Here is a 15,408-nt window from a genome sequence, read left to right as displayed (position 1 = left end):
CCAACATGTTAAAAAATGCAAAAGTCTAAACCTATTGCATGGGAAATTTGTGCATACCATGTTTTGTGTTGAAAGTGCCTTTTTTACATACTGTATTAATTTAATGTGTTATTTATTTTGAAAGAGTGGCTCTGGTTTAATTTCATTTCATTTGCACATGTATTTAAAGGAACAGTCCACCGTATTTCCATAATGAAATGTGCTCTTATCTGAATTGAGACGAGCTGCTCCGTACCTCTCCGAGCTTTGCGCGACCTCCCAGTCAGTCAGACGCAGTCCGATGCGCTGTCACTCCTGTTAGCAATGTAGCTAGGCTCAGCATGGCCAATGGTATTTTTTGGGGCTGTAGTTAGATGTGACCAAACTCTTCCGCGTTTTTCCTGTTTACATAGGTTTATATGACCAGTGATATGAAACAAGTTCAGTTACACAAATTGAAACGTAGCGATTTTCTATGCTATGGAAAGTCTGCACTATAATGACAGGCGTACTAACACCTTCTGCACGCTTCGGCAGCGCATTGATACGGAGCTCAGATATCAATGCGCTGCCGAAGCGCGCAGAAGGTGTTAGTACGCCTGTCATTATAGTGCGGACTTTCCATAGCATAGAAAATCACTATGTTTCAATTTGTGTAACTGAACTTGTTTCATATCACTGGTCATATAAACCTATGTAAGGGCAATTCCATGTAAATGTCAACCTCACCATGCAAAAATAAAGCAACATGTAATACATCAAAACCACTCCCAGAGATCTCACCTAGGCCTGTATTTTACAGATGTGAATAAGTTGAACCAATTTGTAACCAACCTAATGTCACTGTCAGTCTTTCTTTCTTATAATGTAAAACCCAAGCTAAAATCAACTTTGATCATGTACAATTCTATATTATTCCCACAAGCCACAGAAACGTATGCTAAAATCCGCAAAACAATAGCCATCCTAAATATTATTTAAGAACTTTGATAGTTTTAGCTGATATTTAGAGAGTTTTTCAAAGGGTTATGGTGGTTAAATTGCTGATTTTCTAAACAAATGCCATGTCCATTTCAGACGCGTCACATCCATAACGGAATTTCGTCGCATCCATAACGCTGACTTTTCCTTCCGAAACTCTGCATGAAATACAAAATATTTTAAACAAAGATCTTTTAATATTCACCTTGGACCCCTCTATCAAATGGATATCTCCATTTCGACATTAGGTTTACAATTTCACAGAGTTTGATAAAAATGTACAGTCACCCAAGAAAAGTGATACTTTTTCTGTCACGTCCATAACGCATCTTTTATTGGCATTTTCTGGCATGCCCTAGATGTACTATGGGAATTGTTCTTGTTCTATCACTTCTCCAGTATGGTACAGCCTTAAAATATGCAACACCTGTTTAAATACTGGGAGACAATAAAACATGCACTGGGTCATTTGTTGCCATTTTGAGTTCAAGTGTTACGTCCATAACGCTGGAATTGCTCGTAAACAGGAAAAACGCGGAAGAGTTTGGTCGCATCTAACTACAGCCCCAAAAAATACCATTGGCCATGCTGAGCCTAGCTACATTGCTAACAGGAGTGACAGCGCGTCTGACTGCGTCTGACTGACTGGGAGGTCGCGCAAAGCTCGGAGAGGTACGGAGCAGCTCGTCTCAATTCAGATAAGAGCATATTTCATTATGGAAGTACGGTGGACTGTTCCTTTAACGTTTGTTGTGCTTTTCAAAACGCAAGGAAGTTCCCAAGAGCCATCAATAACAGTTTCCCAAAGTCTATCAATAGGAATGTTTTACAAAACTGGACTATGTTCCCAAGGTCGATCAATAAAACTGGATTGAAAGTGTGTTTTTGGTCTGCTGGTTGTGGTCTGTGGGGGCACATGCACGCCGGGTTGGGGTGAGGTTGACGCGGGGGGGGGTACCGTATTTTCTGGACTATAGAGCGCACCTGTATATAAGCCGCATCCGCTCTATTTTAAAAATAAAAAATAAAAAAAAGATATACAAGCCGCACCGGGCTATAAGCCGCAGATATCTATGTTGAAAAATTAGATATTTACTGCATGTACAGAACGATTTTGTACTGTAAATGTACATGTATGTACCTGAACAGATTCTTTCCGAACAGTGCCTTTTAACACGGCAGCAACTTTGCTGATTAAAACGGAACAGAACCAAGAGAAAATAACCGGTATTTATTTACCTTCATTTCTCCTGTGTTTGAAACCACAAGTCACTTTAATCATCTTCGCTGGATTTGAAAATAATTACCAGTTAGTAATTTGTCGTGCGTGTTCTATCTGCTAAAGATCTGCTAATTCTTCTTTGCATTGATTTTTCGTCTATCTTATTTTTGATTCTACTTCCGGTTAGAGCGCCCCTAGCGGTGGAAGAAAAATCCACAGAATAGCCGCACCTTTGTATAAGCCGCATGGTTCAAAACCTAGGAAAAAAGTAGCGGCTTATAGTCCAGAAAATACGGTACTCATGAAATTGTACTCATAAAATTTTTTCAAGGTTGGCAGGTATGAATTAGTCATAACCCTACTATACAGGCTGTGCTAAAGCCTCCTGCTACCGAAACAAAATCTTGTAAGGCAGTAAGAACGGCAGACAGTTTTACCTTGGTTGGCTTGATGATGATGATTTAAAAAAAAAAAAAAAAAGGACCCTAAACTAATTGACTGCCCTTAAACCACACGTTTTTGGAATTCTGGGTTTGTAAACCGGGGGGGGGGGTTTAGTCGTCGTCAGCTGCTCACTGTCTGTCTGTACTGTAATGGTTTCAGGTTCAGATCAGCCTGTCCAGTGTGGGCTTTGTTCCTCTCTATGGAGCCAATCTCCAGCACAAAGTCCTGGCTCTGTTCACTCCGCAGGACCAGCTCACGGGTAACAACTTTGCTTTATTCACTTATCAAACTTAACTATTAAAGAAATAGTTACCATACATTTGCTAATAATAACTGAAGGGGAACTATTTGAATGCATCCAGTAAAGATATTAATATATTGATTTTTATTTTAAATACCAGAATAACTACCGAGGTGTGATTGGCTGAACTTGGAGGTCATTCTGTTCTGTTGAGTTGTGCTAAAAGACACCTTGATGATGGCAGCAGGGAGAATATACATGCGTACGCGTCACAAATGGCGTTTGAGATGGCTGAGGCCATATTGTCTTGGTCGTCCTAGACTAATCAGTAGTCCAGCTGCTGGGCCAAGCAGAATTTCTTCAGGGTATTAGTTTTAATTTGTCCCTGCCTGGGAGACAAAAGCAGCTCAACAACCAGAGAAGGAGAAAAACCCTACTTCTTACTGAGTTTTTGTTTGGTATGCAGTTTGCTTCATGTTAAAACAACGCACCGTGATGCTGTAACTATAGTGAGTTCTAGAAGACGAAGAAACCTTTATTCGTCGCATGCACACTTCAAGCACAGTAAAATTCATCCTCTGCATTTAACCCATCTGAAGCAGTGAACACACGCGCGCGTGCACACACTCAGAGCAGTGGGCAGCCACACCAGAGCGCCCGGGGTTAAGCACCTTGCTCAAGGGCACTTCAGCCCAAGGCCGCTCCACATTAAAGTGCATGTTCTGGACCTTTTTTTTTTTTTATACACCCATCCAGAAGGGTAATTTTGCACAAGGCCGTCTACAGCAGAAAAAAAAATAAAATAACAAAACGCATCTGGAAAAATCCCAAGGGAGTCTGGAGCCAGATTCGTGACGTTACCTGCAGAAGCGCCAGCAGGCTGCGAGAGCTTTGCACGGTTTCAGTGCACAGCCTGTGTAGACCAAGCGCTCCCATTTCTCTCTCATTGTCCGGTCTTTTGGGAAACGATGAGTACTAATCCCATCAAGATTGGTGTTGCTACACCCTCCTACGATACATCTGTTAACCGTTTTAATAATTACACGGTAACGTTAAAGAAATTTGTAGAAAACCACCGGGTCGTTTTCTCATAAACAAACCAGCGCTGATGTAGGATTCAAAGGGAGGCGTACCACATGTGACGTCGCGAAAATCAATGTTTGCCGGGAAATCCAAATGCCAAGTTTTTTCAGAGGTGGACCAATTCGCCTCAAATGGCTTGATTTTCAACTGAATTTTTCTGGTATTGCGCAAGGTAAAAAAAAAAATTGCAGAGAATGCAGAATGTTACAGATATTTGACCAAAGTTTAATATAAAATAGGAGAATTACATTGATCTTGCTCCTGAATTTACCCGTGATATGCACTTTAACCAAACTGCATGTCTTTGGACTGTGGAGGAAACCCACGCAGACACGGGCAGAACATGCAAACGCCACACAGAAAGGCCCTCGCCGGCCGCTGGGTTCGAACCCGGAACCTTCTTGCTGTGAGGCGACCGTGCTAACCACTACACCACAGTTCTACTCGGTCAGAACACGACAGTTCATAGGCAAAATGTTGGTCAACATCTTGGTGATAATGTTCTGCTTCAGAAGCGAATCATGATCTTGTGCTTAGTCTGTATTAATGCACTTAACTAGCTTGCCGTACTTTTTTAGCCAAGTCAGTTAAGCTTCTGTGCAGCCAGAACATGGGAATGGTCAGCACACTGGAGCCCAATATAAGATAAGCTTATGAATTTTTATTTGTCCACCTCGGTCTCACCAGCACGGGCGATTGCTCTAAGACAACGAGGGAGGCTCAGCCTCCTCTAAAAATGACGAACATCGTGTAGGATGAATTGCAGTAGGCTTATGTTATAGCCGACCTTATAACATTGCTATTTCAGATCCAGAATCATAGAAATATATGTGCTCAACCCAACTACAGTGCAAAATCATTCCGTTATAACTTTCCCCAGTTCGCCTAATGTGTGCGTGAGTTTTTCCCCCTCGTGACAGCGCGATGCAGCCCAGCCTCAGTGGACTTCAATGGCATTTGGGAGCTATGCGCTTTTCAAACTCAAAATGCAAGACGATTATTGGACAAATACTGCGAAAATGCCCGCCACACAGACTCCCAGCCTCACAGTGGGAGGGACATGGCAAAGCTTTCCGCGAGGAGACTGGTGATTGGTGAAAGCGGCTGGATATTTTCTTTGACTGACAGCTCGTTTCAAATATAGACAGGCAGCGGTGAATCTCAGTTCAGTCCCATGCGGATTCGCAAGTGCTGTGGTGTATTGTAAGAGATCAGCTTACATTTTGATTTAATTCATTACATACGGTTTCTACCAGCTTTTTTAGTTTGTATATATTTTCATTGTAAATAAAGTGTAAATATAGTGTTGTCAAGTTTGCTATCTTAGTTCCAGAAATTTCGTTTGAGTGACTGAACTTGAACTTGAGGGGGCTAGTCAGCTAGCAAGAAAGCTGCGCATGGATGCCAAGCATTGCTGATTTAATTTTGGCGAAGCCATTTGCCAGTCTTCCTTTCGAGGAAAAAATTAAAATTAAAGAGCAGGGTAGACCAACGCCTCAAATTGACTTGGTGAAAAAGGTAGGGAATAATACTCGTTCCTTTCAGCTCTCCTGGTACGAGAAAGTGAATTGGCTAACAGCAAGTGACCCACATCAACAACAGTAAATAGGCTACTTTAGTAATACGTCATGGATGGACCAAAAATATAGAATCTATTTAAAATGGTTATGCTGAGTATATTGGAATATATATTTTTCTGGATATTAATTAAACACAGCTACAATTTGGAAAACATTTTTAAACAAAAACACAGCCGAGAACATTTCACACTACAGACCTGGATTAAAAGTGAAGGGTTATCAAAATTGTCAATAAAACATTTCTCAGTCAAAATAAGTAAAATATAGGGAAAGTGTCATTGAATGAAATGTGTGGCACCCAGCTCTATGTTTGGCTCCCCAAGGTCAGTGCTTGTGCCTATTCCAGAACACTCTGCTGTTACTGCTGAGGTTCCTGACTAAGAGCTGCTTTCAATAATGATCAATTTTTAAACAACATGCCACAATTTTAAAATATAAAATGTTAAAATATACCCCTCCCCCCCCAGCACCACCATCATGTATATTGGACAGTAGGCTAATATCTGAGCTCCGTATCAAGGCACTGCCGAAGCACGCAGAAGGTGTTAGTACGCCTGTCATTATAGTGCGGACTTTCCATAGCATAGAAAATCGCTACGTTTCAATTTGTGTAACTGAACTTGTTTCATATCACTGGTCATATAAACCTATGTAAACAGGAAAAACGCGGAAGAGTTTGGTCACATCTAACTACAGCCCCAAAAAATACCATTGGCCATGCTGAGTCTAGCTACATTGCTAACAGGAGTGACAGCGCGTCTGACTGTGTCTGACTGACTGGGAGGTCGCGCAAAGCTCAGAGAGGTACGGATCAGCTCGTCTCAATTCAGATAAGAGCATATTTCATTATGGAAGTACGGTGGACTGTTCCTTTAAGTTGGTAAATAATGTTTTTTTTCTTTACCAAATTCTAACAGAAAACGAGAGCGCCCGAAAGGGAAAACCGAGCCGAGCCGCCATTTTGAATTCTCATTCACGGCTGTAATGCAAATGGCTTCCTCCTCGGTATACAAGTGCACTTCCACGGCAGGAAAAAAAACTACATTTTGCTGCCTATGTAGCCCCCTATTTATACAAATAGGAGTCATTCAGGATTCAGCCATGTTTTTTGCTCGGCGTTAGCAAGTTGCAGGTTTTTGGCTTTCTCCCGAAATGTTTTATTTTATTTCTTCTTCCTCAAGGTAGTAAAACTCGCTTTTGCTGTGAACACTGTCGTTATCACTATCCATGCTGTAAAATTAATGCTATTATGCTGAGAAATGCTGGTAAAAATGTATAAGATTTTTGATAATCTTATAAAGAAATCTTATAAAAAAGATAAATGTTGACAAAAATTGGCACTATGTTTGTTGTTGTGAACGACCGAGTCGCCAGAGGTCCATAACTGGGGTCCATACTGTAGGATATGGACCTGCTCGCCAGCCAATCAGAGCACAGGATTTGATGGAAACCACACTGCGAAAATTTTATATATATATTAATTTCATCTGTATTTGTGCATATTTTCTGAAAGTTTATGGATACAGACGTGACAGAATAGTACCACCGGGTATCGTGGGAGCAGTGTAGCCAGTAGTTCAAGCGAGACGCAACGAAGAAATGTTAAATGGCAGAATTTTTCAGGAGAGGTTCTGTGATTTTAGTACGGTAAGAACTTTTGAAATAAATATATGATGTGTGTGTTACTTTGCCTGGGCACAAGGACAAACAGTTGCTGCAGTTAAAAAAAAAAATTTTTGGTCAAAAACGTTTGACTCAGAGTTGCCCTCTAGTGGATATATTGCTTAACATCCATGCCAATGTAAAGGATGTATGGAAGTTTGTGGGTAGTGACGGTCACATTTTATTTTTGTACATAAAGGGAGCAGAAATGAGCCGTTTGTATTTCCTGTAAAAATGTATTAATCGTGTATCTTCTCTGTATTTTCTTTTCTTTTCCTGCTCTAGCTGTGGCTTTGTATTTGAACAGTCAGTGGTACTCTGTGGAAGATATCCTCAAAACAACAAACTCCAGGCGAGAAGGCCTTATCAAGGTAGTACATAGCCTGCACTTGTACAATGATTTGATTGGCTTTCTTTGGTTTCATTTCTTTCTTCCCTTGTTATTGGATTATTTTTCAGGCCTTCGAGGGGCCAACTCTACCCTTCCCAGAATCCAGTTCTTTGTTTTGAAAGCACGTGACCACTACTCTGCTAGCCTTCAGTGCAGCAAATTCACTGTTCGTGGTCCGTTTGAAATCCATCTCGCGCTTTTTTTTTTTTTTTCCATTCACGTGCCATACGTGGAAGTTTTAAATAAGTTTCTTTCCTTTGTGGCCACTTGCGAGATGGCAGAGCCCGGTTCTGGTGTGTTACAACTAGTGCTGTCAAAAATGTCGCGTTATTAACGCGTTAACTTGACTCAATTTTAACGGCAATAATTTTTTTATCGCGAGATTAACGCTCTGTGACATGATGTAGGTTTTTCATAAGCTTTTGAAACTGCCAGGAACTTGGAACAGAGACTTTGCTTAGAAAACCGATAGCAGCTAGACTGTAATGCCACGCCCCGCACAGCCAGAGTCCTCTGCCCTCCCCCCAAAGAACCAGCGCAGAGAGGGCGCGCTAGTAGAGATGGGATTTATGGCTCTTTGATGGGATCCGCATCTTTGTGATCCGTTCTTTGAAAAGAGCCGTTCAAAAGACTGGCTCATTTGGCTCTTTTTAAATATTTATTCAGTTTTAAGAAGACAGCGTCTAAAGAAGCCAGATCCCTCTGAACTGTAAACTCAGTGCTATCCCAGAAATCCTTCCTGTAATATGCAAATTTGGCCGCCTCTAATTGGACAGCGCGACGCATCAACAGGCAGAAAGTGTAAAAGTACAAAATGTGTTAAGTGAGCTGAAACAGTAAAGATCAGATTCAATGCAATATTTATCAACGAACAACTTAAAGTTAATATAATAGTGTACTTTATATTATAATCAAGCATGTCAAGCCTACCGTCACTGTATAACCTGTCTCTCTGATAGACTAACTCAAGCAGTAGATCACTTCACTTATGGTTCTCTTGCTAGCCTCGAGACGAAGAGCCCCGGTGCTCAGCTTAGGTTTCAGTTTGCAGTGGCTGTGTTAAGACGTGTTATGCTTTGCAATAAAAAAAACATTGGTACAAAACAAGCCCATTCACTTTTTTATGCTGGTAAGAGAATTACAATGGTTTTTCGTGTGACAAAAATGTGCGATTAAATTGCGATTAATCGCGAGTTAACTATGACAGTCGCGACATTAATCGCGATTAAATATTTTAATCGCTTGACAGCACTAGTTACAACGTATTAAATGTACAGAAATGGAACGGTCGAAAGGATTCAAAGACAAAATGGCTTCAATTTCATGTTACAATTTATGAGCTCTGGCTTAGGAGGACAATCCAGATTATTGCGGATTGTTTTTCAAACAGTGGAGTATCCACGGATGCGGGAAAAATGCTTGAAATTGTGTACATGTTTCAGTTTGATGATGCATATGAGAAAGTAATGCAGAGAGAGAATGTGTGGGAGTTCTCTTCAACTTAGTTTTGCATATGCAGAACTATGGATTCATTCTGTCTGAGGACTGGTCCTGAACCACAAGCTCTCTCTCGCGCTCTCTCTCTCTCTCTCTCTCTCTCTCTCTCTCTCTCTCTCTCGTTTTCTGCGGGCCTCCAAAGAGGACATAAGTGTTACTGTGCCAAAGAGCATGTTGTTCCAGACTCATTTAAATCAAATTTGCTTGCCAACGAAATCCATTATGTAATGCACGTTTATATAAACCATATCATTTTCGGTGGTCTCTACAACTTGTTTAAAAAGATGCCGTTTGCAATTGTTAAATACGCTTCTAAACCTGTAATAATCATGTCATTTCAAGTATACATGGTACAAATGTGATATTCAGTGGATTGCACTTGTATCATTTCAGGGTTGGGGGGTGGGGTATTTTTAAAACATTTTCTGGCCCTGAAATGATTTTCATACCCAGACAGAACATAGCTTTACAGCTTGACCCTTTTTGTTCAAGGCCAACTTTATAGGTGTTTTTATCTGATTGTCAATTCACCCTGCAGTCTTTAACTGTGATATCAGTTTACTTAAGCCTCGGTCACAACCGGCCGTACGTGCTCCTACGGCCGGTCTAAGTGCAAGAAACGCACGGAGGGCGCGCGTGTGATGTGCTGATTTTCGAGCCGTAGACTGGCCGCAGACCGGCCGCAGAGGTTCTTTGTCATGTCAAACAAACTCTACGAGCGCTTACGTTTTTTTCAGGTTGCAAGACAAACTTACGGCCAACATGCGTCTTTCTCCACGAACAAAAAAAAACGCAGCGATTTGAGAAACGCCAAAAAATCGTCCGGTTGTGACCTAGGCTTTACATAAACTGATCAGGGTCTCTCCTCACCTGTGTTGTGCGCTTTATTTTTTTTTAATTTTTTTAATTTTAATGCAACATGGCTAGCACGCTCAACAGTCTAAAAATGAAGTTTGGGGGGAAAAAAGTTGAAAATGGAAAGACCTTTCCATTTATGTGGACACCTGACCATCACGCCCATATGTTCCATTACAAAGTTGGTCCCCTCTTTGCTGCTTTAACAGCCTCCACTCGTTTTGGAGGCTTTCCACTAGTTCTTGGGATGTTGCTATGGGAGTTTCTGTCCTTTCAGCCACAAGAATGAGGTCAGGTACTGGAGTCAAGTGAGAAGGCGCGCTGCAATACATCCCAAAGATGTTCAGTGAGGTTGGGGTCAGGGCTGTGTGCAGGCCACTCGAGTTCTTCCACTCCAAACTTGGCGAACCATGTCTTCTTGGAGCTTGCTTTGTGCACAGGGGTATTGTCATGCTGGAACAGGTTTGCACCCCTTTATTTCAGTGAAGGGAAATTATAATGCTACGGCATTCGAAGACATTCTAGACAGTTGTGCTTCCAAATCTGTTGAGGTAAGGCCCACATGCATGGCGAGGTGTCCACATACTGTACCTTTGGCCATATAATGCATGTTTTCCTCCTCAAAATGGCAAGCTGTGTAGTCAGTGGTAGATTTAACAAACTAGTATGTGCAAGTTTATAGATATAAAGCAAATATTTTTGCATTTACAGCATTTAAAGAAAGGAAGCGTTACTTTATTTACTGCTGATGCTTTGCACAGCCATTCTGATTTGACGTCACTTGCTGAACTTGGAATTGAGGTGAGCATTGAGTTCCCAAGTCGGAATTTCAAGGGCATGTTTTTTTTTTTTTTTCTTCTTTCCCCCTCTGGATTTTTCTGAGTTAGAGGTCAGAAGTTATGATTTTATGACCCTCTTATCAAATACAGCATTATCCATCCAAGTTTTGTTGAGATCTAATGTTTTAGTCTTGATGTTTAATATTTTTACATAATTTAATATGACATCCAAGGATCTTCAGATATGTTGGGTGTGTGGTATTCAACCCAGTCTATGAAAGATTTGGGTCAATTTGATTTCATGTAATACCAGTTGGCACTAAACTTCGTTATCTGCTTTTCAGTCCGAGGTGCCTGTGTGCCAAATGATGAATAAGGAAACAGACAGTTGAATTTGTATAACAAACAACCCACCCCCCTTTTTTTTTTTGAGAAGCGTATGTTAATTCTGTTTTGTTTGTTGTCGCCTAGGTGAGGTCTGTGGGTGAGAGAATCGTCCTGTACGTGTTGAACCGCATTGTTTACCGCACTAACGAGATGGGAAGTGGAGAGATGCCATTCTTGTGCCACAGTGAAAATGACTACGCCAAAATCTTCTGGAAGGATGGCCAAGCTGTGGGCTTCTACTCGGTTAAACCGAAAGGTTTGTTTACTCTCTTAACATCTGCAGCTGATTATTTAGTGATTTACACGCCAAAGCCAATCTGCTGTATTGTGAATCCCCTCTTGTGGACGTGTACAGCATTGTATAACAAACACAGGACACATTTCTGTGGGTGGTGCAGGTGCAATAGGCTTATCAAATCAGTCTCATAAATTCATTAATCATTAATTCAAGTGTCTAATAGTTTATAGCTAAGCTATTAAAATCACTGGAATAACTTGATGTTGCTATAGTTTGAGTATTGTAGCTCTAATGTAATATGTTTACTCTAGATCTATAGCATTTCATAGAACAACCAAATGAGTGAAGGCAATTAGAATACTTGGTTGGCAGAGGTTGGCATTCAGTGGATGTTGTAGCAATAAACAGGACACAGTTTATTCCAAAGATACCATTTATTGAAATAGCGGACATGAATTAGCAAACTAATACTGATCAGATATAGCAACAATCGCAGCCAAGGAATAATTCAATAAAAATGGTGATATAATGTATACAAATAAGAATCAGTAGTGTATATGATAATTAAGGCACGAATGGTGATCAGAAGTAATGAGCTATATGCCAGTGTTGGTGTAGGGGCGAGTGGATGTTAAAATGTGATGGGGAAATCGCGTGTTTGTGTGCATGGAATGCGAATGTAATGCGCAAACCCTGTGCCAGGCCGCACCCAGAAGGGGGAGGGTCAACCCAGGAAGAGCGTGCAAAAAGAAGAAACAAAGGAATCTCTAGTTTAAACTAGGTCTCGGCTAGGCCTTAAACCCAAACTTCTACTTAACCCTTAGCTACTCCTGAAATCCCAATGTTGAGGAGTGGAGTACGACGGAGGGAGTTAATAAGAGAGTGAGAGAGAGAGAGAGAGAACGCATGCACGATCTAACTAAATAAAGATAGTAAACAAAGTAAATCAAACAACAAGCGGTCTAAGACCGACTTTCATGTGAATCAAAATGCGTACATTTAAACCATAAATGAATTCAAATAAACAACACTCTTCACATTAACCAGTCACAACTAAGACTAACAATTGCCCAGATGCCAGCCTTACTTGAGCTCGCTCTTGTTAGCGATTGAACGTGCGCAGTCTGTTATCCGAAGACAGTGGAGGGAGAAAACAGTTCTGTTCCTTTTACTTTCACAGCTCGTCAGCTGAAGATCTTTGGTGTTCCGTTGGTTGTCCGATGATCTGGAAGGAATCTTGTTTATAGTTCGTCGACGTTGAGAAAGAGAAAAGGGATCCGGTTGCCTTTTCTCTTTTGAAATACTGCGTGGGCTGCAGTAACTAACCGGTTCAGTTATTATTACAACTCTGCGAAGGTCAAATACATTGAACTTTGGCTAAAGGTCCGGTATCAATAGCTCGTTCTAAGAAAAGAAAAATAACTGCCGCTTTTTCCCCGGCATTTTGGGCGACTTGTGTAATTCGTGCAGATCCGAAGAGTTTTTTTTTTTTGGGGGGGGGGGTTGCTCTCCGGTAATCCACTCTGGTAGTAATGATAGACCCGAGTACTGTGCAGACCATACAATGTTTGGTTCCCCCTGGTGGATATATGGAACCATTGACAGCAGAGATAGTAAGATTGACAGTGTAGCTGCTGGCTGCTATTATAATATTCAACAGCGTTCCGTTACAAACTGCTAGCTGCTACACTGTCAGTGGATGGAACCGATGGCTGGGCAATCTGGTTGCTAAGGAATGTGACTCCCGGGCTTTTCCTCAAATAGGTGTGTTCATTTATCAACTTGCTGAATTTCATCTACTAGTGTGTATTTCTTTGGAGCCTCGGTGACTGGGAGTAAACGATCAGCGTTGAAGTGGAAATCATTTACTCGTCTACAATCAAAGCGTAAGTGTTAAAATAATTGTGTGTGTGTATGTATGTATGTGTGTATATATATATATATATATATACCGTATTTTCCGGACTATACGTCGCTCCGGAGTTTAAGTCGCATCAGCCAAAAAAATGCATTATTAAGACAAAAAAAAACATGTATACGTCGCACTGGACTATAATGGCCCTTTTCCACTACCCTTTTTCAGCTCACTTCAGCCCAACACGGCTCGCGTTTCGACTACCAAAAACCAGCACGACTCAGCTCGTTTCAGCCCTGCTTAGCCCCTAAAACTCGCACCGTTTTGGAGTGGGGCTGAAGCGAGCCAAGCCGTGCCGAGTGAGGTTGGGGGCGTGAGCAGACACTCCCCTGTGCACTGATTGGTGAGGAGGAGTGTCCTCACATGCCCACACGCCCCGCGAGCGCGCTGGGATCTGTAAACACCGCAAACCCAGAAGGAGAATAATTACGAATTAGGAGAATTTCTGAAGCCTTATGCGCCTCGCCTCATCTATGCGCTCTTGCCAGTATCTGTCCGCGTTGTCGGTGACAACAAGCCACAGCACCAAGACCAGCAACACTAACGACTCCATGTTTATTGTTTACTATTCGGGTTGTGAGACTACCGCTTAAAAGCTCACTGATGTCACTGTTTGCGCCGCCTAACGACATCACGTGACGTCCACCCACTTTCGCTAACTCCACCCAATGTGTCCACCCACTTCCAGCCAGCACGGTTCAGCGCGGTTGTAGTCGAAATGCAACTCCAACAGCCCCACTCAGCCCGACTCAGCACGGCACGGCTCAGCCCGACTCAGCCGCGTTTGTAGTGGAAAAGCGGCATAAGTCGCACTTTTTTGAAGGGTTATTCTATCCATAGAATCTGTGATTCTATCTGATAAGCAGCGCGTGGTTACTGCGCGACTGCATTGTTTATTTAATAAACGAACAGCTGAGCAGTGATGACGCGCCCTTTGCCCTGTAAGTAGCCTAGTCTGATTATTTTAAATATCTACTACTATCTTTAATACTATCACTATCGTTATTACTAATAGCCTATATTATTATTATAACTAATATTAGTAGCCTATTACTGATGCATTAATCAGTTTGCTTTTAGAATATTTTTACCGGTAGGGCTTATTATCGCCCCATGGCTCTTTCATCTTTGTTATTAAAGTTGTAGTCATCATCGAGGAGTGTCATTCTTCATTTTTGTCGAATTTTATTTCATCAAATCAGAGGTCAAGTAGGCTATAGGTATATCACCTCCAAAGACAGGTACGGTAGTAAAAACAACCGTCTAGTGAAAAGAAAAAAAAAAAAACAACCGCTCAGAGAAAAAAACAGGCAGAAAGTGCGCCTGCCAGTTAACGTCATATCAGATAAAAACATTAAACGTTATTCAGACCATTAACACCATAACATCAGAGACGAAGAATAAAGTTCATCTTGGAAGAAGAGTTATTTTTATAAATGCAAAACAAAATCATTTATAATAGCCCAGAGAAAAACTGGCTGAATATGTACCGTAACATCAAGTTATTCAATAGCCTATAGGCCTAAAATCAGGGCTTAATTTGAGCCGGAACATGACGGAACAAGATCCGTAACCTCCGTTGTCGGATCCGGCAGCTATTTTCATTTCATTCGGTGTTCCGGCAGCTATTTAAATGGATCAGATCACCTCCGTGACCATCACAAAGGGAAAAAAATCAAACAATAAATTAAATAAGTAAATAAAAATTTGTTTAGTGTTCGGTTTTGATTTTGATATCTGTTGTTGATTTCTCTCCTTCGACATCCACAAAATCTATGCGAAGGGGGGGGGGGACATGGGGTGTATACTTCTGCTCAGGCACGTGCGCACACAGGGCTTTAGGGGTGCTTGAGCCCCTGCCCTTTTTGCCTTGAATTAAATGTTGCCCTTTTAAAATAATAATAATAATAATAATACAGTCCTGTTAGAAGTTTAAAACAACAGCGGTACAAAAACTCCACGGCAATCTACCAATTTTCTTGTAATCCGGGGTGGTTGTGTGTGCTGAGCCGCTGCTTCTCTGTCCATTGCTGCTCCGCTCGAGCGTGGCCAGAGAGAGGGAGTGCGCGGACTGAGAGAGGGGGCGCGCGGACGGGAGTGAGCGGGAAGAAGCCGCTGCGCGCACTGCCACAGTGATAACAGAGGAGACGCGAC

General features: G+C 41.6%; 1 protein-coding gene across 4 annotated transcripts in view; it reads left to right on the top strand.

Annotated features, from left to right (window-relative positions):
• Positions 1-15,408, top strand: part of LOC132895243 (soluble lamin-associated protein of 75 kDa-like) — a 100,695-nt gene that overhangs the window by 58,613 nt on the left and 26,674 nt on the right. For 3 of the 4 annotated variants that reach the window (XM_060935606.1, XM_060935605.1, XM_060935607.1), the window contains exons 3-5: positions 2,786-2,885; positions 7,478-7,563; positions 11,186-11,357. In XM_060935606.1, the coding sequence (XP_060791589.1) occupies positions 2,786-2,885; positions 7,478-7,563; positions 11,186-11,357 (358 nt within the window). The remainder of the gene's footprint in view (positions 1-2,785; positions 2,886-7,477; positions 7,564-11,185; positions 11,358-15,408) is intronic. The other variant, XM_060935608.1, reaches the window with a different exon arrangement.

Source organism: Neoarius graeffei, chromosome 12 (genome assembly GCF_027579695.1).
Source record: "Neoarius graeffei isolate fNeoGra1 chromosome 12, fNeoGra1.pri, whole genome shotgun sequence".
NCBI lineage: Eukaryota > Metazoa > Chordata > Actinopteri > Siluriformes > Ariidae > Neoarius > Neoarius graeffei.
The sequence above is the reverse complement of the archived record's forward strand: the minus strand, read 5'-3'. Positions and strand labels throughout refer to the sequence as shown.